Raw genomic sequence first — 23,995 nt, forward strand, 5'->3', positions numbered from 1 at the left:
CTGGTTTCTATAATTGGAGGCTGCCTCATCAGTGGTGTCGCTCCACAGAGGGAAGCAGACACCTTTATGCGCCTGTGGGAATCCATATAATTGCTTCACACCTTGAGCTTGTCGCAATTAACTGAATCACGCCAATTATTGGCCTATAATGAGATATCATTTAAAATGGAGAAGTGCTTTTGGACAAACTGGAGGACACAGAGCCAGAAAAAAGAAAGGTGGAGGATTGGATATTCCTGGTGACATGGTAAAGGATATAATTATTACAAGAATGTAATTTGGCTGAGTGACACGGATTGTGTGATAAGTATCATTAACGCATTTGGCTTCATTTCAATAGTTTGCCAATGACACTCTCACCACAGTGCTGTCACGGCTCGTCTTCACATGTATGTGTTTTCTTTAGTTTGTTTCTATATATAAACTCACATTTTTGGAGCAATGTTTATAAACGAGGCCTCAGGTGTTTAGGATATAAAGAAAAGCTAAAGCGTTGATGGAAACGGTGACAGGTCTTCATTTTGAAGTGTAACTGGAGCGTAGATATTCGTTTCCAAAACGGCAAAAACAAACATTTCTCACCTCTCGACAGCATTTTTTTCTGCGTTTTCTCTGGTTTGTCCGCCTTGTCGTAGTTTTCTTCTTTCTCGGCTTGGACTTGTGCAGCTCGTTCTTCCTTTTCAAAGGGCTGGAGTAGGAACCCATCCTGTTCACACAGGAAAATATAACTGAGGAGCTGCGTGAAACCAGGTGGTTTGCAAGGAAAAAGAAATAGGAAAACTGAATGCCCCGCAAATGCTAGATGTGACCGTGAGCAGACATGAGACCTTAATCTAGAAAAGGACGTCAAACACAAGCATTTAATTCTGGGTTAATTACAGAATAGGACGACCACTGTAATGGAAACCTGTTTACTTGGAAGTAAAGGTGTTTCAAATAACTAAGAGACAGATTAGCTTGTTTTTCTTAAACCACCTGAACAGAACTTGAGCTGGAGCCTGAAATTAAACAAGGCAGCATTTCCTTCCTTACGATCCAGCAGAAAGAGGTTTTAGCTATAATCCCCCTCCAACTGGAAGGATTCTTTAAAATGACTGTGTGGATTTTTATTTAATTTAAATCTATTTAACATGGGCTTGGTTTACCTCAGTCGTACTCTTCTCCACCACACACACATTCAGAGCAGTATCTGATTTGCTTTTCAGGCAAGGCTGAAAGGGAAGTTGAACAGTGGAGAAGAACTGCCAGCGCTCTGTAAGTGGATTACACACAACTGTGGAAAGCTAACATCAGAGAATCTGTGAGAGCGAGATGAATGAACGAGAGCGAGCGAGGGGTGACCTAGCGTTGGGAGAGCAGCTCATAACCGAGAAAGGTCACAAGTTTGATCCCCGTAACAGCTGCGGAGCAAGATAATGAGACGCCGCGTTCGCCTTCGTTTTAAGACGCTCCGAATGTATGTGAAAGTGTAATATGCTAATGAGAAACGTGGCTGACTAATTGCCTGAGCGAGACTGGGGAAAAAGCGAAAATGAGTCTAGGATTGTGTGCTGTGGAAGTGACAGCAAGTTCAAGCGCGTGTCTGTGTGTGTTCGTCTGGGTGGGTTTGTCAAAGCAAAAACATTTTTCCCCCCTCCCGGTGAGAAGCGCTGATGTTTGCTGCTTAATGCCACCCTCGGCATCACATGGAAGCCGCCTGGTTGATGTGCAGCTGTTGCGAGCTGCCTCATTTGTTTCCTGACATCCATTTACCTCGAGATAAAGGGAAAACAGCGTGAAAATGATGGTCTTGTGAATATATAATGAACATGCTGTCACTCGGAGACAAAAAAAACCTGAAAAAAAAAAGTGCATTCAGAGCCCCCCCACCCACCCACCCCCAAATATTGGCCATTGATTGGAGCTGACAAGCGGGCCAACAATGTAAGGGCAGACGTAGATTTTTGTTTTTCCTACAGAAAGCAGCGACGTCTTGGACTGTCCACAGATCCACACGGGCCTTTGTTACTACCTGACAGTAGAGACAGTAATTTGAAACTGTGAACAATGGGACACGCTTGGATTGGATGATCATAAGAGTTTGATTGAGAATCAGCACTCATACTAATGTGTTTTCCCCCCTTCTTTCTCTCCTTATTGCATTACCTCACCCCTCTAGGTTAGTTTGTCGCAGAAGGAGTCTCGACTCCGGGGGCAATAACGGGAGCAGGGGAAATATCAGGAGTATTCAATTAGAGCGTGCCACAGCTCTCTGTAGCTGACGTGTGGAAATTGTAATTTCCTCGACATGATTGATGACAGTAATACAGGACATCGTGTGAGTGCAGACGATGCGAGACCGTTGTGGGAATAACACCGCCCTCTGGTTATGGAGCTCGGTGCTGACTGGCTGAAATGCCTGGAACAGATACACCTGTGTGTAAATGTGCGTGAGCGTGTGTCTGCCAGGAGCTGTGCAGAGCGGCATGTAATGGGTAAAGTTTGACGGGAGGGGGCTTTTGCCCGGAGATATGGCGCAAAAGAAGCGTCGATTTAGCAAAGCAGCAGCTGGCTCGCTGCTGGAGCTCCGCGCTTTCTGTTTTGATGATGTGATGTTTTCATCAGACGGCTGCAGCCAGGTATTTAATCACAGCTGTCAGATGAAGGCCGCTAATCAAGCATCAGAGGTCCATCTACTCAATTGTAATGGGCTGAAATGAAGAACTGATCCCAGGTCAGCACTTTCAAGGCAAGTGGCCCTGTAGCTTAACAAGCTGGGCTGAGGCATCAGACTACATTAAACTGGGCTTGATGAAACATGAATTCACAGTGACTTACAGTCTTTAAAGAGAGCACTTTGCTCTTTATTAACAGAGTATGCTTACAATTATAACTTATGCTAGAATTAAACTTTATATATCTTCATATGAGGCTCTAGATATACTATGATTTATAGCTTACATGTGGGAAAGTTATCCCAATTATCTCTTTGGATATCAATAAAACCAAGATTGGTGAACTTCTCTCTTAAATTTATCTCAAACTAAAAATATTTCAAAACAATTTGTTGCTTTTTAAGTTTAAACAGGGCCTATTACGCTATTTGTTTACGCTATTTACCACTGTATTTTTACCACTGGACTGTACTAGAATAAGTTTACAGGACAAACAGTTCAAAATAATGTACTTATTCCTAATCCTTACAACAGGGCCTTGGTGCAAGCCCTCAGTTTTCATCCTGTTCTTTTTTGTGATTCACACGCAGAGCTGTCTGAGATGACCATATTAGGGTTGACCACTTTCCATGACATCACGCAGAGCTGACAACAGCGAAAACTGTCTGAACTCGAGCATTTACGCAGCCTGAAGAATGGTGAACACAGACTTCTGTGAAACCTGCTTTATGTTTACTAGCATCCAGTATCCACCTGTTACAGAAAATAACAGGAAGTATAATCAATCCACCTCACCCCTAAAGGGCCACAGAGGAAGCAACTAGCTGTGGTGCGGCAACCAAAGACCATAGACCAGGCTTGGCCAACTCCAGGCCTCGAGGTCCGGTGTCCTGCAGGTTTTAGAGCTCACCCTGGTTCTACACACCTGAATGAAATGATTAGTTCATTACCAGGCCTTTGGAGAACTTCAAGACATGTTGAGGAGGTCATTGAGCCATTTAAATAATCTGCGATGGCTCAAGGACACATCTAAAACCTGCAGGACACCGGCCCTTGAGGCCTGGGTTTGGACACCACTGCCATAGACATTAAATGACAATATGCGATGACAAAGTTGCTTTTATGTCAACAGATCAATGAATAAATCAAAAAGGATCAAGACCCATGCAGCAGACTGTGACAGCACTGAGCAGCTCCTTCAGTGGGAGACTGCGGCACCCACGGTGTGGGACGGAGAGATTTCGCAGGTCTTTCCTCCCCACTGCTGTCAGACTCCATAATAAAGACTTTAACTGATCAAGCACACACATCCATACATATGCAATAATACTAAGTGCAATAATCCTTTCTGTCATCGTTGTATTTTTACTCAGTTGTATATAGTATTTGTATTCTATTTTTATCTTATTGTATATTTATTTTATTTTATTCTACTGTATATAGTATTTTATTCTATTCTGTACAGTTGTGTACTGTATTTATTCTTATTGTATTCTAATTTTTGCCTCATAACTTTTGCACTGTCCACTTCCTGCTGTGACAAAACAAATTTCCCACGTGTGGGACTAATAAAGGTTATCTGAAGAATCAAGTTAGGAGTTATTAATGAAGTTACCTCCATGTGTCAGGAATGTGTTCAACTCTCTTTGCTCTGAAGAAAGACTTCCAGAAACAGCTGAAAGCAACAAGCTAACCTGAGCTCTTAAAGCTCTGTCAAAACCAGCATTATTTTCACTACTAGTGAACCCTGTTAATCTGATCTGTAACAGCCTCTTTAAGTCATGGTGAAGACTTCAGCGTAATGAAATTTCTAAAGTGTAGTTTAACTGAATGAGGAAAACTAATGAGAGGAGTTTGTTGAAGCACTGTGTGTGGGCTCCATACACGCTGCAATCTTGTGAGTGCCTTTATGTTAATGTAAAAACATAAAATCAGACTCGTGCTGACCTCAGAGCGATGAGTAAATGTTACAAGGTCTAAATTGGCAAGACTGCCGCCACAACTTTGCAACAGAAAAGAGATCCAAGTGCCAGGACAGGACAGGAAGTTGACGGCCTTATTTTTAAACTTACCGGGTCAACAGACCTTTGCTAGGTGAGAATGATGATCTGATCAACTACAGTTCTACAGGGCAACAGCTATATGCAAGCTCCTAAATCTAAGTGTAAAGGCAATGAACTGTCTCACACTTACTACACCAAATACAGCTGACAGGGATGAAACCAGCCTGCGCGGATAAATGTGTGCGTACAATCCTGAAGCACAGAGTTGGGTGATTTTCTTCATAATCCGATTGCTCTGTTGTGGATAACAGATACCATTGCTGCAGGGGCCCGGGGTTAATGTAGCGCTATCCACCTTCCATTTACACGCACAGGCACACACACACGCACGCACACACGCGCACGCACACACACACACACACCAGTGAAAGAACGAGGCACTCGCATGCTGGCGAGTTTATTTCCCATTATCAGCGTGAAGATAAAGAGCATAAGCTGCAGCAGTGGGAGAATCTCGTTCACATACAGCTATAAATGGTTTAGCCTGCTGCAATTAGTGAACCTAAGTGGACGGATATCAGCTAAACGGCTAAAATGGTATGAACTAATTCGCCTGCCTCTTTTTAACCATTTTTCTTTAGTTGTAACTCATTCAGTCAGTTATAAACGGCTCACTAACACACATGCGCCGTGAAACAAAGTTGAGGAGACAGACTAGCATCTCTGCAAAAGCACAGCTTCGTTGTTTCTTATTTAGCATTAAAGCAAAATTCCTTCTGACACGACAGTCAGCAGAACCATTAGTTGTTACCAAGTAGGTTGACTTGCTAATATTAGCTTAGTGTGTTAGCACTAGGGTGGGCATGTGAGACCCTTGTGTTTTCATTTGACCTCATCATGGAAAAACGCCATCTAAAAACAGCTACAATTACAATAAAAATGAACAAACTGTTCGTGATACTACTCAGGTAGTGCCACAATATATGGTCCAAACTGGCACGCCTCTAATGTGCGACGCTGGTTTCATGGAGGTCTTTACCTGGGGTGCTGCTGAAGGCTCAGGAATAGGGCAAGGAAACGACTCTTCACACACCGCCAGGCTCCGCACGAGCTTTAGCCTGGTGTTGGACTAAGGGGGTAAGGAGAGGGGTGCAAGTAGGTGGGCACAGTTAAATCCATGCACATACATACCTGTGTCAATTTCATCACACATCACAGTGACAAGCCAAAGTGAAACAGCCAGCGAGCACAATCAATTCTTACGAGCATGTCACACAGATCCAATAATTCACATTTCAGCAGACACAAGTTTTCCCCGAGTGACTAAGCTTTTCATTGCTAAGATTGTAGCTTCTTATAACTTCTCGAATAACCTGATCAGAGGGAACTTAAGTTTAAAAAAAACAAAAGGGAAAAAAAAAAACCTCAAGCTTTCTCACATTTTTCTACAGGAAACATCAATGCAGCAAGCACAAAAGAAACGTCCAAACTAGCCGTATTCTCATTCATAATTCACATCACAGCCTCTGCTATCAGTCATGTGACGGCATCTCAACACATTGCAGCAAAGTCATTTCAGACATCTGCGTGACAGGTAACACGGGTACAACTTCCATCTCAATCCAAGCAAACAACGCAAGTCAAGTGCACGAGACAGGTCGGAGCATCCGTGCGCAACATGCATGTCGAGAGTACCGTACCTTAGAGTACTTCACAGGCTGTCCACAGGTAGGGGAGGGGGTGCAGGGAAAGGAAAATGAAATCAAACAAACCACAGATGCTTGGGAAAAAAAAAAAAAAAAAAAAAGGGAGGGGGAAGACTTTTTTTGGGGGGGAAAGAAAGTAACAAATGATATTTGAATTAAATATGAGTGGCCTACATTTTGTGCATGGGTGCACTTCTAGAGCTTGAGCAACTCCAAACAATTCATAGGTTTCAGTTTCTATGATGTCTTTTTAATGTCTGTTCGCAGGCTGAAGAAAAAAAAAAAAAAAAACTTAAAGAGCACAGAACAAAATGTGCTGACACCAGTCTGCGAAAATAAAAGATATTAAATGAAAATCTCAAGTTAAGCAATCACCGTTTTTATATTAGCACTCCATTTATACAGCATGTGTGGTCGTTTTATCTAATGCTGCATCCCATCATCATCATCTGCTATATGAACCCCTGAATTACTGCACTCAGTCTTTGATGCTGTTCGGTCTCATTTGACTGAACTTAAGCTGGTGTTAAATGCAAGAAAATACAAGTATATGCTGCTCTCAAACAGCATCTAATCTTTCTGAAACTGCGCTAGGGGCTGAAGTCGAGATGGTCATTATATATTTAGGCGTGATAACTGACCAGAGCGTGTCGTTTAAAATGCTCACTGAAAACCTCATGTTTAAGATGAAATTTGCTTCTTTTTTTTAAAGGAGTAAATCCCATTTCATCCCTCAGGCAACTTTTTTCTTTAACCTTTATTGGATTAGAGTGATCTGCTCATTAGGAAACACCTAAAGTAGCTGGATATTGAGTGGTTACAGAAAGGGGATATACCCCTGTTCTTTGTATGCTGCTGCTCAGTGGGCGTCTACATGGTTCGAGTTTCTCTCACTGATTGGCTCATAAAGATAAATCTCAGTGGTTCTCGCACATACCCTCACTTGGGTGGCCTGGGTATATTCATAACCATCCAAGTTTATTTTTGTTTGAGGCTGCTGATTGCATTGTTATCGTGGATGAACTAAACAAAATCAATCTACTTTTCAAACTATTCCCGTCTTATGGTGAAACTTCAGTTGTTGCAAACCAGCTAGCTCCAGTCTTTACAGTCTAGAATTAGTGATAGTCTTTATAGTCCAGGCTGTAATTGTTGCTGGTCTCGATGTCAATCAGCTTTTTCCAGTCTCTCTTCTCACAATTAGACAGACTACAACTTGAAGAGCAGCTGGCGATGGTGGTCCTCGTTCCAACACGAGCTTAAGGGCCAATCTAAGCAGAAACCAGGCTAGCCAACCACCAAGGCTGAAGAACGTCCAAGCTGATGAAGCTGAAGTCTGTCCAAAGAAGAGCATACGGCAAAAGCAGCAGCCTTGCAGCCAAATTCAGTGACAAAATATAGGTTTTGGCTTTTTTTAAATTTTTTTTTATTAACTCATTCACTACCATTGACGTCTATAGCCGTCAATTGCAGTGAATGAGTCAATGGGTTTAACTCATTCACTGCCAATGGCTGGCAGTGAATGAGTTAATCAATAAAAACATTTAAATATGTACCCATACTCGTTATATTGTTTGCCTTGCTATATCACAAATATGATGTGATGCTAAGGGAAACACTCACTCTGTCCTTGGACTGGTTCATTTTTCCTTTTTGCTGGAACAATCTACAGAAAGACTGAAATGTGACCATTTCAGTCTTTCTGTAGATTGTAGACCATCTGACTAACATCTGTGAGAATCTGCATCAGCTTAGTGACTGCACTGAAGTTCTGACCTTGATACGTTATCTCCAAATTCTGCACTATTGTGTGTTCATTATTGTTAAAGTGTCTGCTCAACCCTTGGCCAAATCACAGACTTTCTCTGGATAAATAATGGATAGATAATCATTTACTGGGAGCAATGAATTAATTTCTGGATAGCATATGCTACCAAAGTGGCTGCACTGCAGGACCCCTTCCTTTCACACACACACACACACACACACACACACACACACACACACACACACACACACACACTCTCTCTTAGCAAGATGCCGCAGAAAACAAAAGCCAGACATTTGGCTGTGAGGGATTCGGGTCAGTTTTGTTCGTTGCTCCATTTAGCTGTCACGTGAAAGCAGGCGCTGGATGTAAGGTGCAGAAAGCAGAGAGAGGCCGCCCGCCTACTAGTGTGTGAGACAGCTCGGTGCCTCTGCGCTTCACGCACTGGTGGCTCTGTGTGTGTGTGTGTGTGTGTGTGTGTGTGTGTGTGTGTGTGTGTGTGTGTAAACAGAAGGTCTCTCAGTAGCACGTAAAGGGAAGAGCGGAGGAGGGAAAAGGTAGGGAGGGGGAGACCTGGCAGGAGCCATTTCAGTGTAAATTGTAACAGAGCCCAGTCCTCTGTTTCCTAATCCCAACACACACACACACACACTAACGCTGTCCTTCCCACCTGTCCTCTAAAAATCAAAAGGACAACCTATCCCCTCCCTCACTGAGCTCGAGGGCCGCTGTTTGCCTATTTCCAACGCCTGTGACCTGCCGTGCCCCTTTTCTATATCAGGTAATATGGATGTGGAGGAGAGGGTAGCGGGGGTGGAGGGTGGTCAGGGACCGTGAGCGCACCGCTTCACCGGCTAATTGAGCGGTGTGGGGCCGGTGGGGAATGAACAATGCCGCCAGGAGATAAAGGAAAGGGAAAGCGGGGGGAGAGAGGGAAAGGGCTGAAGTCAGCAGAAGTAGGGCGGCCACCAGCCACCTGTCCTGCCGCAGAGGACAGAGCTGGAGAGCTGGAGGCAGATGGTGGCAAAGTCACCCTCTTTTACCTCTGTCGGAACGCATTCCTGCCCCCCGATGCCGCCATACCCACCCCCGCCTCGCCTCGTTTAAGGTACCGCTGTCCTCTCCCTCATTTCTTCCCCCACCCGTTCCTCTCACAATGAACATTTCAGGCATTTAACCGATGCCCTTACACAGAGCAGCGGAATTAGCTTCACCTCCTCCACCGCTGGAAATTACAAGCGGAAAGGTCGGCTGTGTCAGTGCCGTCAGCATATCCCGGCATTCCAGTAACCATAAAATCACTACATCAGGGAGAGGAAAAGGCAAAAAAGAAAATAACACACAAAACAGAAAAAGCAGCACAATCGCAAGTAGCCTACATTTGTAGAGGTGACATGAAGCAGAGTCACTCAGCTAATGGTCATACCAGACCACACAATGCTACAGCAGCAAAATATATGAGTGGATGAACTGGATTGTACAATTGGACCAATTTACTGCTTATGAAGTCAACTTTTTAATCCAAAAAGAGCATTTTGGGCTTCAAAAGCTGCCTTCTAGTTTCAAACATAGTCAATACTTTGGCTAAATATATTTTGGGGTTTTTGAGCTGATAGCTGAAATTCTTTCTTTGTTGTGGTGGATTAAAATAATTTAAGGAGGAGAAATCGTCCCTCTACTTTCATCTTCTTGCTACTTTCTTGTCTCGCCTCTGCTCTCCTTTCTTTCCTTCATTCTCCAACACCGTGTCTCTCGTGTTCTTCCACCTTCTTCCTCTCCCTAATCCTTCCTTCTTACAACCTCTCCACACGTCTCTCCCTCCCTCTTCCTCCTGTATCTCCTCCTCTCTCCCATGCTGCTTCCCCCATGCTGGTGTCATTCTGTTCCTCAGGGTAACATAGGCGCAGGAAGTTGGAAGATAAGCCTGGATTTGAGCCCCGATTATCTGCCTGCCTGACTCCCTCGCGCTCCCCTCCTCCAACCACAAGGCCAGATTGGCCTGAATCCTATTTTTAGGCAGCAGCCAAAGAGACAATCCTTCGTCTTTCCTGGATTTTGCTTCTTTGACCACACAAGAAGAGATTTCACAGTTTCACCATTTAGATTTTAGTGTGCATTCCTCTGTGAGGAAAACCTGTCAGAGCCAGTTTTTGCTCTAAATTAACAAATGCTAATTTTTTTGCACCCCCAAAGCACAATGTTGCAATGACAAAGACCTTATTAATTAGCAGTTTATGTCAAAGTGTTCTCAGCTCTCCTGAAGCCTCAGTAGATAACCAGTTTAATGTCTCCTGTGGAAGATCCGTGACTTCTTAACAACTTTAACAATTCTCAGCAGCCAGGTAGACAGCAGTGAAGAGTCTCACTATGACTGACCTCAGTGCTGCTGAGGCAGAGTTGAACCCTGCATTATTATTTCTGTCTGCGCCGATTATACATTTCAGAAATAATATTTCCTCGCTGAAAAGGCTGGGAGTGCCGCAGGTGACAGAAGATGCCCAGGGCAGTTGGTGTTCGACGTTGACTGCTACTGAATTTTCATGGAAACGAGGTGTGGAAAAGAAATGACAGACTTTGCTGAAGTTGTCAGGTAAGTGTCCTCAGCTTATTGAGGCTCCAGTCTACCAAAACACTGTGAAACTGACACTTCATTTCACATTAGTGCTCATTCAATTCAACTTTATTTATACAATGCTTCAAGGCACTTTATCTCGTAAGGTAAAGATCCTATAGTATTCTGGAGGAGACCTCTACAAGCAAGTACAACCTGATAATAATGGACCACTGTACTCCAGCCTAAGTAATGAAAACATGAGCTAGTTTTTCAGCATCAGCCCTAGAAAGTATGTTTTTACATGTTAGAGATATTCAGCAACGATTCATATTTGTTTAACATCTGCATTGAAGGACACGATCAAAAATGCCTCCCAAGATTTCTCAAAGTCTTTTGGATGCTAAGTTAATGCCATGATCCAGAGTTAAGTATCTGTTTCCAACTTTTCTGTTCTGAGAAGAGTATAACGTATAAAGCAGTGGTACCAGCACAGAGCCCTGTGGAACCCTGGCTAACTTTCATGTTAGCACACATCTATCTATGATTCCAATTATTGCAGTGCATTTCCTTTAATACCAATCTCTGTAGTTAAACACTGTAACCATTGGGAGAAGCACAGATATGAGCTCACTGTGAGAAGAAAGTCATTTCTAACCTCCACCTGTCCCATTTCTGTATTATCCAGAAATCTTTTAACAACTACTCTTTCAAGAACAATTGAAATGAAAGGATTTTGGATATTAGTCCATAACTAAGAGACCTGGATCAAGTAAAAGATTTTTAAGTAATAGTTTAATTCAAACCATTGAAACGGAAAACTGTGCAACCCTGAAAGCCTGTCATACGCAACCTTTTTGATAAAGATAAACCGATCGTATTAAAAATGTAACATCTATTAATGGTAAATATTTTTGAACACTGTCGTAGGAATGGGGTCTAATAGACATGTTGAGGATCTAAAGGAAGAAATTACTTCAGATAGTTAGTTATAACGCTTATAAATGTTTTATTTGTGAAGAAACTCATGAAGGCTCTGATTCTTTGTCAGTCTGGTTGTAGTGCTGAATGTTTGACTCCCTGCTATTAGTAACAAACTTTTGCTGCTTTCTTTTTGTAGTCACAGTATCCAGAGTCGTACGCGATGAGGATATAATGCTACTGACAAGATAATCTACTCAGGTATCTGCTCTGCACTGTGTTTGCACATGGAAGCACTTCTTTACATTTCATTACAGCACTTTCACAGAAACACCCGGTGTACCAAAACAGTGTTTCTATCGCTGTGCAGTCCATAATTCTAAAATTAAATGTTACAGTCACACAGATATGGAAGAATTGTTACTGACACGTTTTAAGGTTGAACATAAATCAGCATTCTTTACCTGTATGTCCTTTTTATTGTTGCAACCATGTTCATCTCTGCTGTTCTGGCTCTGGTCAGACACCTCAGTCTTGGCGTCTTTTGCAGATGACGCGGGTTCGGCGGCTTCGGAAACCTTCATTGTTTCAGTGTCGACGTTATCAGACATTCTCATTGCAAAGTCTTACAGGGAGATGCTGGCAAATACAGAGGACCTGAAAGACAGGAATGTGTCGATGAGAGCTAGCATCTTTGGGAGAGAAAGAAGTTCGGATGATTATGCTTGAAGGGTAAGTTCCAAATAACAAGAAGCTAGACGCCATCATTTCAAAGTATTTTTATTAAATTTGAAACACAGATTATACAGAATTTTATTATATATTTTTTTATTATATCAGCTCTTTAAAAACAACAACAGTAGTGGCTGATTCAGACACAAAAAGGTAAATTGGGCGTAGTGACAATTGTCTGATCTATTCAATTATGTTAACTTTGTGTGTGTTGTTCAATATAATGTGTCAGTAACAGAGTACCATTTGCTAGCAGGAGAGCTAACATAGCATGACTAAATCTAGAGGTACTTTACATTTTGTTAAACCAACAACTTTTTTACCTTTGCAATGGTGTCTTTTGTTGATTTTTTAAAAAATTTTTATTAACTGCAAATTCTGGTCAAGAGAGCTGACGTGGCAAAAAACTAATGCCAACACCTTTACAGACATATTCTCTCTCACTTTTCATCATGCTATGTTCATTTAAATTTTCATTCGAAAGATAAGTGTTAGAATTATTATCAACTGTTTACATACTAAATTAGTGATGGCATGCAATGACACTAAGATTCAGGAGTTGTAGAGACCTTCCTCAATCTTTACGCCGACTGGGAAAGACAAAAAGTTCACACAATTTTAATAATTATAAATAAAACATGAAAGAATTATCATTATCATCATCATTATTATCATTATTATTAAACGCCATGGAAAAATGTGTACATTTAAAAAACATAAGGTAAATAACAACAGCATATAAGAGTATACAAAAGTAATAAGTGTATTAGTACTGCATTGTGGCACATTAAATTATTTCCTTTGTTGCAGTAGCTATATTCTGTGTCGTAATAAATAAAACTTACTTACTTTGTGTTATTAGATCAGATCCACTGCATTCTTGTCTAAAAAGTGCTGTGTAATGAAAGTTTGCCTTGTGGATATTATTTTGAAAAACAAAGCAACAATGCAGCAGGAGACATAACTGCACCGACGGTATGTGGGTGCAATATGGAGCCATACTGTAATTGACTTTGTCCATGATGGGTAGCTTGAGTTACTGCAGAACAAACATAGGTGTTACTAATAGTATTATTGGATGGTTGGAATTCAGCCATTAGTTCATTTTAAGTGGATTTGAGTTTGACAACCCAAGCACTTTTCAGACATGGATGTATCATATTGCTGGCTTCAGTTTGGTAAAACATCCAACATTTGTATGAAAGACAAAGAATACTTTGTCTTTCATACAAATGAGCAATGTAAATGCATTTTCTTTGAATGAATTATTTTGGGTTTGTTTTTTTTTAAATCCCTCTTGTTTTAATGACCCGTTTGTAATGTTTCCATCTTCGTCGACTCCTTGCTGCGTAGCAAAATCGTAAAATAGTTCAAATAGATGAAAATAAAGTATTTTTTAAGAAAGTAATCATAATTTTGGTGAGCTGAGACACACAGCACATTAAATGTGCCTGCATGCAGTTTAGACATGTGTAGTGTTGAAAGTGATGCCAATTATTATGAGAGCAGACCTACTGAGATTTCCCCTGCAAATTCTCCATAAAAGAGACCAAACATAAAGCTGGCACATTTTGATAAATGTAAAAGACTGGATAAAAGGGCCAAAGAAAGTCTGCAGTGACAAAGAGCTATGCAGTAGCAGGCAGGAGAAAGAGGAGGGCAGGCGGTCGGTGGCACCAACACAGTCTGTGGTCATCAGTCATTACTTTTTCTTTGCGCTGTCTCGCAGCTCTGCAGCTGTTCAGCCCGAGACAATAGGCATGAGTGGACGAGATGCAGCAGGCGCACAGCTTAGTGCTGTAAGAAAACACATTAATATTATAGTGTTTGTTTCAGTTTGAAGGGGGCTGCTTTAGAATATCAGCAAACACACTTTCTAGTTCCCACATGAGGATGTTTTTTTTAGAATTAAACATAATACGGTGTGATTTACATTTTATATTATATTTTATAAAAGGATTTTACTCACGGATTTTTGTATTATATTATGTTCCAAAGAAGAATGCTGTAATTAAATCTTTGTTTGTAGTTATGCCCAAAGCAGGAACACTCCCATCATGATAACAGCTGCAAAAGTTGGTAGGTGTGTTGTTAACGCAGAGCACGTGTTTACAGTCTAATGTGGCGTAGAGTAAAAAGTAGGCCTTTCAAAATAAAATGCCTCTTCGTGGTTGCTGATCCCAGAACATAAGTTGCCTTGGACCTATGGCCCACTGCAGGACGCATCTGTGTAATACCACGACCTCCCCGTGTTTTAAGTCATGGTGCGAGTTCATTCATGGTGATATGCCTTAATTGTACAGCTTGGTCCCATGCAGTGTGTAACATACACAGACTCACAAGAAGGGAGGGTAGACATCTGGTACATGAGAGCTATGATTAATAGGTTAATTAGAAATGGGCTCATCAAATTCACATTGCACATCAAAAACTGGAAGCACACATCACAGCACTTACTCTGTGCTTGGGTGTGTACGTGACTGGCTGCGTGTGTGTTCAACCTATTTGCCCGCAGTGATCAGAGCAATTTTCCTATCTGATCACTGAGCAGCAAAGCGGCTGCCTGAGACTTGATTGTTTATATCCATCCCAAAAGAGCTGAGGCAGCAAGAGGGAGCTGCTCTCTTTAAAAACGTGGCATCCAATTCCTCCGTGTCAAAGTAATTGACTTTTACAGCGGTCCACAGCTCAGGCGGATGTACCGCTCACCCAGTGGTTTGCATGGCTAAGAGTTTTGCTAAAAATCTAGCCGGGCACTGGAGAATCAGATTTTGAATTTCTATGACCTGTCAGAGGTTTGACAAAAGCAATGCCGGCTGCTGCTTTACATTATTTTCACATTCTGAAGGAAAACAGCTTAATACTCCAGAGTCCTGCACATGGCTTTGAATATTTAGCGTCTGTTGCTGACATTTTGATGAGTGAAGTCTCTTGAGTCGCTCTGTTGAAGATTTGCAATATTGGACAGATATTTTCGAGCGCTGGGCTTGTGATGGATAGCCATTTTGTCCCTCACCGAATCACTCATTCTTCCAAACACATTTTATCATGGGACTGGAGTGTTAGACTAAATTTGGCTTCAGACTTTGATGCATTTGAATTTCACCGTCTCGTCTCTCACGGCTGAGGTAATTGCACAGTGTGCCTGTTTAGAATCCCCCATGCTTAGACTGCATAAGTAATACAGATCATCATTTGGTCCTTAGTGTTACATTAAAGAATTCAGGGAGTAGCAAATTGGTCTCTTTATGAGTTGGAGCGAAAACAGACATCAACATTTTTTTAAAATATGTGTATTTCAATACAAACAAACATCGTTTAAAAAATAAAGGACTGTTTTTAAAAAGAAAAAATACAAATTTTAATTAATTTGGCAAAGTTTTCATGTATTATGTATTCTTCAACGATGCTCGAAACTCTATACAGTTACCCAGGAAACTACTCGATACTTGACACTTTAGCCCAAAAATTGTGTTTTACCCTGTTAAATTAACACCATCTATTACAACATTACAGACCGGCAGAGCTGACAACGTTAGCTGCGTAGCACCAATATTTACGCTTCGTTTTTATTATTAGCCACAAGCCATTTGCGAAATGATCACTGGCAAAAGGCTAATGTGGCTATTAGGCTATTAGGTAATTATTAATTGTTAAATGGATAATGTTAATGTGTGTTAACGTGAATGAGCATCTAATCTGATAGTTGTTTTTTTTCCCCCAAAGGGTTTTTTTAACAACCCTAGTTTTACATACAAAGGACTACAAGTTGTAAATGCTATGTGCACTATTACTATCAAATTCAAACTGAGCATAAAAGAAAGAAAAACAACAACTTGGGCATATAATCTGATGTCTTTTATCTGTGTCAGGGTTTTAAAGATTTCCAGAGGTATACATTTGTAACATGCCAGTCCTGACGTCGAGTTCAGTTTTCACTTTGGCTGATTCGTATATTCATTCGAAGAGCCAGAACTGGCAGCACAGAAGACCATTTTTTCTACTGTGCAATGGAAAACTTTAAAAAGAAGAAGAAATCCGCAGCAGATTGGGAGGTTAAAACCCAACCCCAAATGAACTGCAGCACATGTCCACCTAATAGAGGTGGGAATCACCATACATCCCACGATACGATATTATCACAATACTTAACGCACGATATGATATTATTGCAATTTTTTAAAATATTTTGCAATATTCAGATTCTGTACATAAAGGTAAACTTTATCAATATTCATTTTATCTAATATCAAAGTCTCGCACTCAGTCTTTCTCTCATTTCAGTCAGTTTTATTGTTGACAAACTAAACGGTTTGCATTACAGTCTAGTCCAACTTAACTGAATGCAACCATCTGGTACAATTATAGCTATTCTGAACTATGAAATTTATGAAAACTATGCAGCTCATTAAGCAACTGAAGAATTTGAAAATAAATTAAAACAAAATATAATTTTACATTAAATAAAAAAGTTTTAAACTTAATTAATATAAAACATGTCTTAAATTAAAATAAGTAAACTGTCATGTTTATTGCTGCCATAAAAAAAGCTAAACACATTTGGACAGTGAAGGAATGTCAGGATTCTTGCTCAGAAAAAGGATCAACATGCTCTGAAGTCAGAGCACAAAAACCTTTTTTGTAACAAAATATCGATTTCTGCTGTCCCTGTATCGATACATTATTAGCAAACAAAATATCACGATACTACACAGTATCGATTATTCCCCCACCCCTACCATCTAATGCTATGCTATTCATGTCTGCATTGCTCTGTAGTTACAGCTCCAAAACACCAGTTGGCAGCGAGCTTCAAGCTTCTTTGGGTACTTTAAACAACCTTAACAGAGTTGATGAGATCAGATCTCAGTATTTGATCTAGTAAGTGTTAAAGATTGTAAGTTTAACTAACTGCATCAACACAAAAGCAGAAGGCTTTGGAAGTCATTGAATTTAGATGGACACTGGGAGAGCAATGAAAAAATGTCTTGAAATAAATCAATAATAAACTGAACATGTTTAAGTTGATTTGCATGTTGGCACAACATACTGCTACACTGTGATGCATAGTTACAAATCAGAAGCAGGACACTTAGTTCATCTGCACAGATTGCACACATGAATGGAAATGATTTGGGTTTGCAGCTGATCGATTGGAGCATCATTAGAACATCTGTTGTACTTTACCTTCCTCAGAGGAGTGTAAATTTGAAATGTCTTATTTGAAGCATGTCTTATTTGTCAAAAGTTTTTCTGGCTAAAAATCAATAACACTGATTTTAAAAAGACTTAAGTACAGAATCACTTAAAATAGATTTAATATACGTTTTGGTGAAAAGGGGATAAGGTCAGGGTATAACAGATTGATTGGGTCATAATACGAGGTAAATACACAGGTAAGTAATGAATGATTATTGATCATATGACAGACTGTAGCACTATAGTTCTGTGCAGTGTTAAAAATTTACATTTCTATGCTAAACCTGTCAGTGAAATACACACTCTATTAAACCTGGATATATATATGAACACACAGGCTGTTTTTATAACTACAGCACAGCTATAGAATATGTAACAACATCCATATATGTACTCTGTCAGCGTGACATGATGAAATACTCCAGGACTTTATTCTCACCGAGTGACAGTTCATTGATCTTGTGGTTTATTATTCCCCGTGAAATTCCACCAAACTACCGTGTCAATGTTCATTTTCATTCATAATATCAGAAATGATAGTGAGATATTTACTAAGATAGTAACATTGTCCATGCTGCCCAAGTTAAGTGTATTTCATCCAACTATAGATTTTTTAAATTTGTGTGCAGGAAGTACCATAAAAGAAACTCATTGGATTTGATTTAAGTTTTTATAATAATAAAAAAAATGTGGAAAAGAGTCAAGACAATTATATAAGTACATTTGGAGTGATGACGACTGCACACATTCCTAAAACAAATATATGAAACACGCAAACTTTCTGTGTTCCTGACTATTTTAGTTACGACATCTTGTTATGCTTTCTGATTGGACAGTAGTGTCACGTGACAGCGAATGCGTGGAAACATTGTATCGAGCAAATTTTACGAAAATTTACTTACTATTCAGGTTGCATAGTAAAAAACAAAAAACAAAAACGTACTTCTTGCGTAGCCAGTGGTGGTTGTGGCAAAGGAGGATGTGGCTGGTGAAGTCGATGAGGCTGAGCCTACCGATGCCATCCGAGACTTCTTTGCCCATGTCTGCTTCAGCTGCTCTGAACAGTGAGCGGGGCCTCTGACACCCTCATGACCCCTGCAGACCTGCAACCGAGAGAGGGACGGGGTTAGTGCTGTGGCATTAGAGCGAGCGAGGTCGGAGGTTAGGAGCAACGCTGTCACTGAGGTCACGTGGACTGACAGCAGTCAGGATGTCAGCAACTCTGGAATATATTGTGTTCCATGGAAGAAAAAAAAACAAAAAAAAAAAACAGTAGAAGTGTGGCGAGTGTGTATTTCTGGGCCTATGCGTGCGTGTGCCCCATAAATAATGGATGAGCACAGCGACTGGGAGTGCGGTAGAGGCAACAAGAGAAGGCATCCCTGCCAACCTCGTAAAAACCAAGCATTAGGAATTCAGAGAGCAGCAGGGGAAGATAGCATTTCTCAGCTCAGAAATCCTCTGCCATTTGGTGCCACATAAATTTCAAATCGTCTAATGTACAATCTCTATTTTCCAGCAAATTCCTTTCTAGCTGAACCACAGGGTGAACCCGGCTGGGCAGACATCTGAAAACAACAACAACACAGCTGTGAAATATCGACACAATACCGGAGAAGAGAAATTGAGAATTCCAGCTGTATTACCGAATCAGTGTTTTTCCATGCACACTGCTGCCCTATTCGCTACGTTCCTCTTTTATATTGTGAAAATATGACCTTATCGGCTCACTTTGCAGGTGCAACTGCTAAATGAAGTTGCTAAACATCAGGTTACACTTGACGCCAATTACCATTTACATTTCAAATCAATATTCTAGTTATATTTGGTTGATTATTTGGTGTTTAAAATGTCAGCAAAATGTCAGAAAAGCAGCCATATTTCTTAAAGTTCAAGGTTCTGCGTTTTCATTTTTTGGGGGGGTCAGTTGGCTGATAAGACCATAAAATCACTTTGCAAGAAAAGAGCCGTTGCCCATTTATTTCCCATCAAACTGCTAAATGATTAATCGCATCATCAGACCACATGCTGGACATTCTCCTACAGCTGACCCACTCCGAGGCCTCTTCCACATATCCGTCACATTGCTCTTGGCCTCTCCCAACTCCTCTAATCTGTTGCTAAGTAGGTGGGCGAGATGCCACGCTGACTCTGGTACCTAACGGTGCCAAGGTGTGGCTCTCTCTGTGCCAGCCAAAAAAGAAAATAAGAGGCCGAGTGCAATCTCAGCTCAATTTCTATTCTTCCATCTCATGACATCTCTGCCTGGAGCCAGACGCACAGACTGAGATGATGGGTGTTGCTTTTCTCCGAAACTGCACCACGGAGCCACCTACGCTGCCTAGAATATTTCCGCACACTGACTTAAATATGAATTGCTTAGTGTCATTTCCACTGCATTCCACATTGTTCCATTCGGAGAGTCTTAATTTTGTAGTCATGTAGCCAGAATCACCTCTGCACCCACAATCACCTGAATCATCTTTCCTTCTTGTTCTGAGCTGCGCGTATCCCCCCTCCCCTCCCTGCTTTTATCTCTTTCTAAATGCGCTCTGCACTTTTTACACGCCTGTCCGTGTGTGACGGGAGTATCATCTTGGTGTCGCGGCTCGAGATTTTGCCCCCTAGTTCAAAGCAGAAGTGGTGCTGATTGGAACCATTGCAGATAGTGGCAGCCAAATATCTGGAATAAAATTTTTTTTTAAAAAAAGGGAGCCTGCTCCTGCAGCTATCACACACACACACACACACAGTGTAAAAGTTGCTCTGACAGCAGTGCAGATGAGTCTGGCCGTGGGCGCTCCAGGCTTTATGACCAGAGCTGCTGAGTGAACGGCGCAGACGTGGATTAGCCGGCAGGCTTCAGGACTTCACACTGAGCCTCTGTGTGTGTGCAGTAAACACCGTATGCTGGTGCAAACAATGCACACCCAAAAGATGTTTTGACAGACACAGACAAGGGAACATCCCCATTTGATAGGTGCTCAACAGCTTATAATACGGTCTAGCACAACACACACACACACACACACACACACACACACACACACACACACACACACACACACACACACACACACACACACACACACACACACACACACACACACACACACACACACACACACACACACACACACACACACACACACACACACACACACACACACACACACACACACACACACACACACACAGCAGTGGACTTGTCGAGCTCCTCCGCCTGCCTGTGTGTCCTCCAGTATTGTGCTGGAGCTGACAGGGAGTGGTTCATTGGCATTACAGTCACCGCAGAGCACAGCAACCTTAAAGAGGCTGCCCGAGGTATCGTTCAGTGTCACATCACCCCTTCGCACCACCTTAATCGCGCCATTTGACGGCATATCGGCGACCGTGTGCACATGCGTGCGCACGCACACGCACCCCAAATATACCCACTTGTTCACAGCACAAATTGAGGAATGCATTACATTAATCATGAGCCACATATCCGCACATGCAAACATTCTCTGTGTTCTTGTAGCAAATTAACTCTTGAGGGACCCACAGCAGGGTCATGCGGATGGCCATCAACTGAGCCGAGTTAATCACACACCGGGATCTTGATGGGCTCCTCTCGGCGACAATTATGCTCGATGGCGAGCTAATGAGAAATTTCTCAATCACTGTGAAGCGTATGAGAGCCTGCTGGTGATGGAGAGCAACACACTCCAGTCTACTTATTTTATTTATGCCTTTACACACACACACACACACACACACACACACACACACACACACACACACACACACACACACACACACACACACACACACACACACACACACACACACACACCGCAGCCTCTCTGTTTTTTGCAAAGGCTGACCTTTCCTTTCCACACCTCCGCTGTGCTCTGTTCTGCACTCTGTGGATCAGGGCTCTTGTCTCGCCTATAAACCACCTCAACTGAAGGTGAAGGACCCTCATTCCCTCCCTCTATCTGCTACTCTATCCCCCGGCTCTATTCTCGGTAGAGAACGGGGGAGGAAGAAGGGGCAGAACACAGCGAGCTATCACCTTCAGAAGCTTCAAAGAAAATCTGCCAGTGATTTCTCAGCATTTCAAAAACAATAATTTATTTTATTTAATTTTTTTAAACATTTTTTTAAAAAAAGAAGGAAAGGAGCAAGTAGCGTCTTCAGGCATTCTGCCGCATTGAAAAATAAGTTAATCACTGCTGAAGAGCTTTTGCAAATATTGCACACACAGAAAAAAAACAACAACAGAGATGTAAAACAGTAACCAGAGCTCTATTCAGACAGTTACAAAGATACCGCGCCGTCACCTGCTCGCTGTCCAAATAAAAATGACCACCTATGTTTAGCTGATTTCTTCTCACTTTGCAGGGGGATGCCAAAATTTCCCTTTGTTGTGCCAACTTAAACACACACAAAAAACATTTAAAGCATGACATGCACCCTGTCTAATAAAACCAGGCATCAAATAAACAGTTAATTAGGCTACTAATGCTGGCTCACATTCATGGAGCTACAATAAAATTGATTTTGCTGTTTTGCTTAACTGAGTAACTAATCTCCCATTTTCTACACATTTCTGCTAATTGCAAAGCAAAGAGAAGCACTGACAGGGGAGCTATATAATTGGACCGCAGAACGATCAGGGGAAAACCGATGAAATTATATCACTTTCATAACACTGCTCGCCTTGATTTTGCGACGACTGAGGCTGTGTCAGTTTAAGGAAGTGTTCGTAATAGCCGAGAGTGAATTAACAGAAATAAATAAATAAACAGGCACAAATGAGACACTAATTGCGCTGCTCGCTCTGCCTCCAGGTCGCAAAAGGCAGCGCGGCACAGCAGAGGTGCAGCCAGCCAGCATTAATAAATTAAATCCACAGTGGAGCATGGAGGTAATCCATTACCTATCCCATAGGAGAGCTTCCAGGGAATATCAATCTAAGCAATTAGTACTAGAAACAGTAAACAAAGAAAACTAACATGCAAGCCTGGCAGTTTTAATCTATGGAGCCTTATGAGACAGGAAGCACTCAAAAAGTCTGTGAGAGTCATTAAAAGTCAATTTGTAAGAGAACACCTGCAGAACAAACAAGGAGGAAACGAGGGAAACAAGAGGACGACGGTTGGCTAAAAAAAAAAAAAAAACTTAAAAAAAACAGTGCGGAGCGAAGCCTCTTATTGGCTGATCTCTGTTAATTATCCTCGTAATGAAAAGCAGAAGCGGAGCTGAGCAAACCAGCCAGGAGATTTGGAAATGCTCGAGCTCGAGCTTCAGCGAGTAACACGCCGCTGACGGCACAGCGCGGCTCGTGTTGTGCTTAGTTTAACAAGCTAAAGGAAGAAAGACCCCACGCTTGCTTACTGACTGGATGCCTTGCAATGACAGAAGAGAGGCAGGAAAGCTGATGCAGAAGACATTTTTAAAAAAGCAGAACAAAAGGAAATATATAGAGGAAAATCAACCTTACTCAAAAAGTACATGAAGAAATTGTTCAAAAAGCGCAGGAACAGAACAAGTAATACTAACTGTACCCAAGTCGTGTCTGCTCACTGTCAAAGTGCTGCAGGACGTACCTGCCTGGCAGCTCTGCTCTCCATCCTTTCTGCTATGCGACCGCTTAGTTTCCATTGTACAGGAGGCACAATTTGCTGGAGAGGAGGCTGGAGTTGCCTCCCAGCTCGCTCCTCGGCAGCTGCCTCCTGTACGCTCGCTCCACTGAGTGAGGGTGGAAGACAGGGAGAGGAGAGTGTAAAGGGAGAGGACGAGGGGTGTGGGTGTCACACAGAGAGAGAGAGAGAGAGAGAGAGAGAGAGAGGCAGAGAGCGCAAGTCTACCTGCCACAACCCATCAAGCCAGCCAGCCTTGGAGACAGCGCCAAATCAACAGCTGGCCCCTGTGTGATGTCAGAGCCTCAACAACCAGTCACGGCGGCCGAGGCCGGCCGGCACTACAGAGCGGACTGAACCAAAGTCACCGGCTAAATGGGGCTCTTCATTAGCTGCTTTAGGATAGAGGCGGGGGGAAGGAGGATGATGAGGAGGAAAAAGGGCAGCTAGGGACATGGGATAGATGGAAGGAGACAGAGAGGAAGAGGAGAAAACAGGAGGGCGGGAGATAGAGAAAACACAAAGAAAGGTGCTCAGAGGAAAGAGAAAGGAGAGAGAGGCGGCAAACAGGGGAGGAGGAGAAGATAGGAGACAGGAGCGACGGTTCTGCAGCCAGCTAGGTGCTCAAAGAGCAGGTGGAGAGACGATGGGGAGGCGCTGGCCGCTGAGAGGCCGAGCTGTTCACTGGGCTACCTTCCCATTCAAGCTGGCACCCTGCTTTTCGCACGAAAAAAAAAAAAAAAAATCAAGGCTACAGCTAATCCCACTGACTCAGAGATAGACAACACCTGAAATACCTCCTGTTACTGCAACTGAAAGGAAATGTGCTGC

General features: G+C 42.0%; 1 protein-coding gene across 10 annotated transcripts in view; it reads right to left on the reverse strand.

The window, feature by feature from the left end:
- Positions 1-23,995, reverse strand: part of LOC113016157 (R3H domain-containing protein 1-like) — a 53,568-nt gene that overhangs the window by 25,964 nt on the left and 3,609 nt on the right. For 5 of the 10 annotated variants that reach the window (XM_026158755.1, XM_026158751.1, XM_026158759.1 and 2 more), the window contains exons 2-6: positions 18,478-18,637; positions 12,068-12,260; positions 6,358-6,375; positions 5,697-5,786; positions 583-706 (exon numbers count right to left, since the gene is read on the reverse strand). In XM_026158755.1, coding sequence (XP_026014540.1) covers positions 583-706; positions 5,697-5,786; positions 6,358-6,375; positions 12,068-12,220 — 385 coding nt within the window. In that variant the 5' untranslated portion in view covers positions 12,221-12,260; positions 18,478-18,637. The other 5 variants (XM_026158752.1, XM_026158753.1, XM_026158754.1 and 2 more) reach the window with 5 other exon arrangements.

Source organism: Astatotilapia calliptera, chromosome 23 (genome assembly GCF_900246225.1).
Source record: "Astatotilapia calliptera chromosome 23, fAstCal1.2, whole genome shotgun sequence".
Lineage (NCBI taxonomy): Eukaryota > Metazoa > Chordata > Actinopteri > Cichliformes > Cichlidae > Astatotilapia > Astatotilapia calliptera.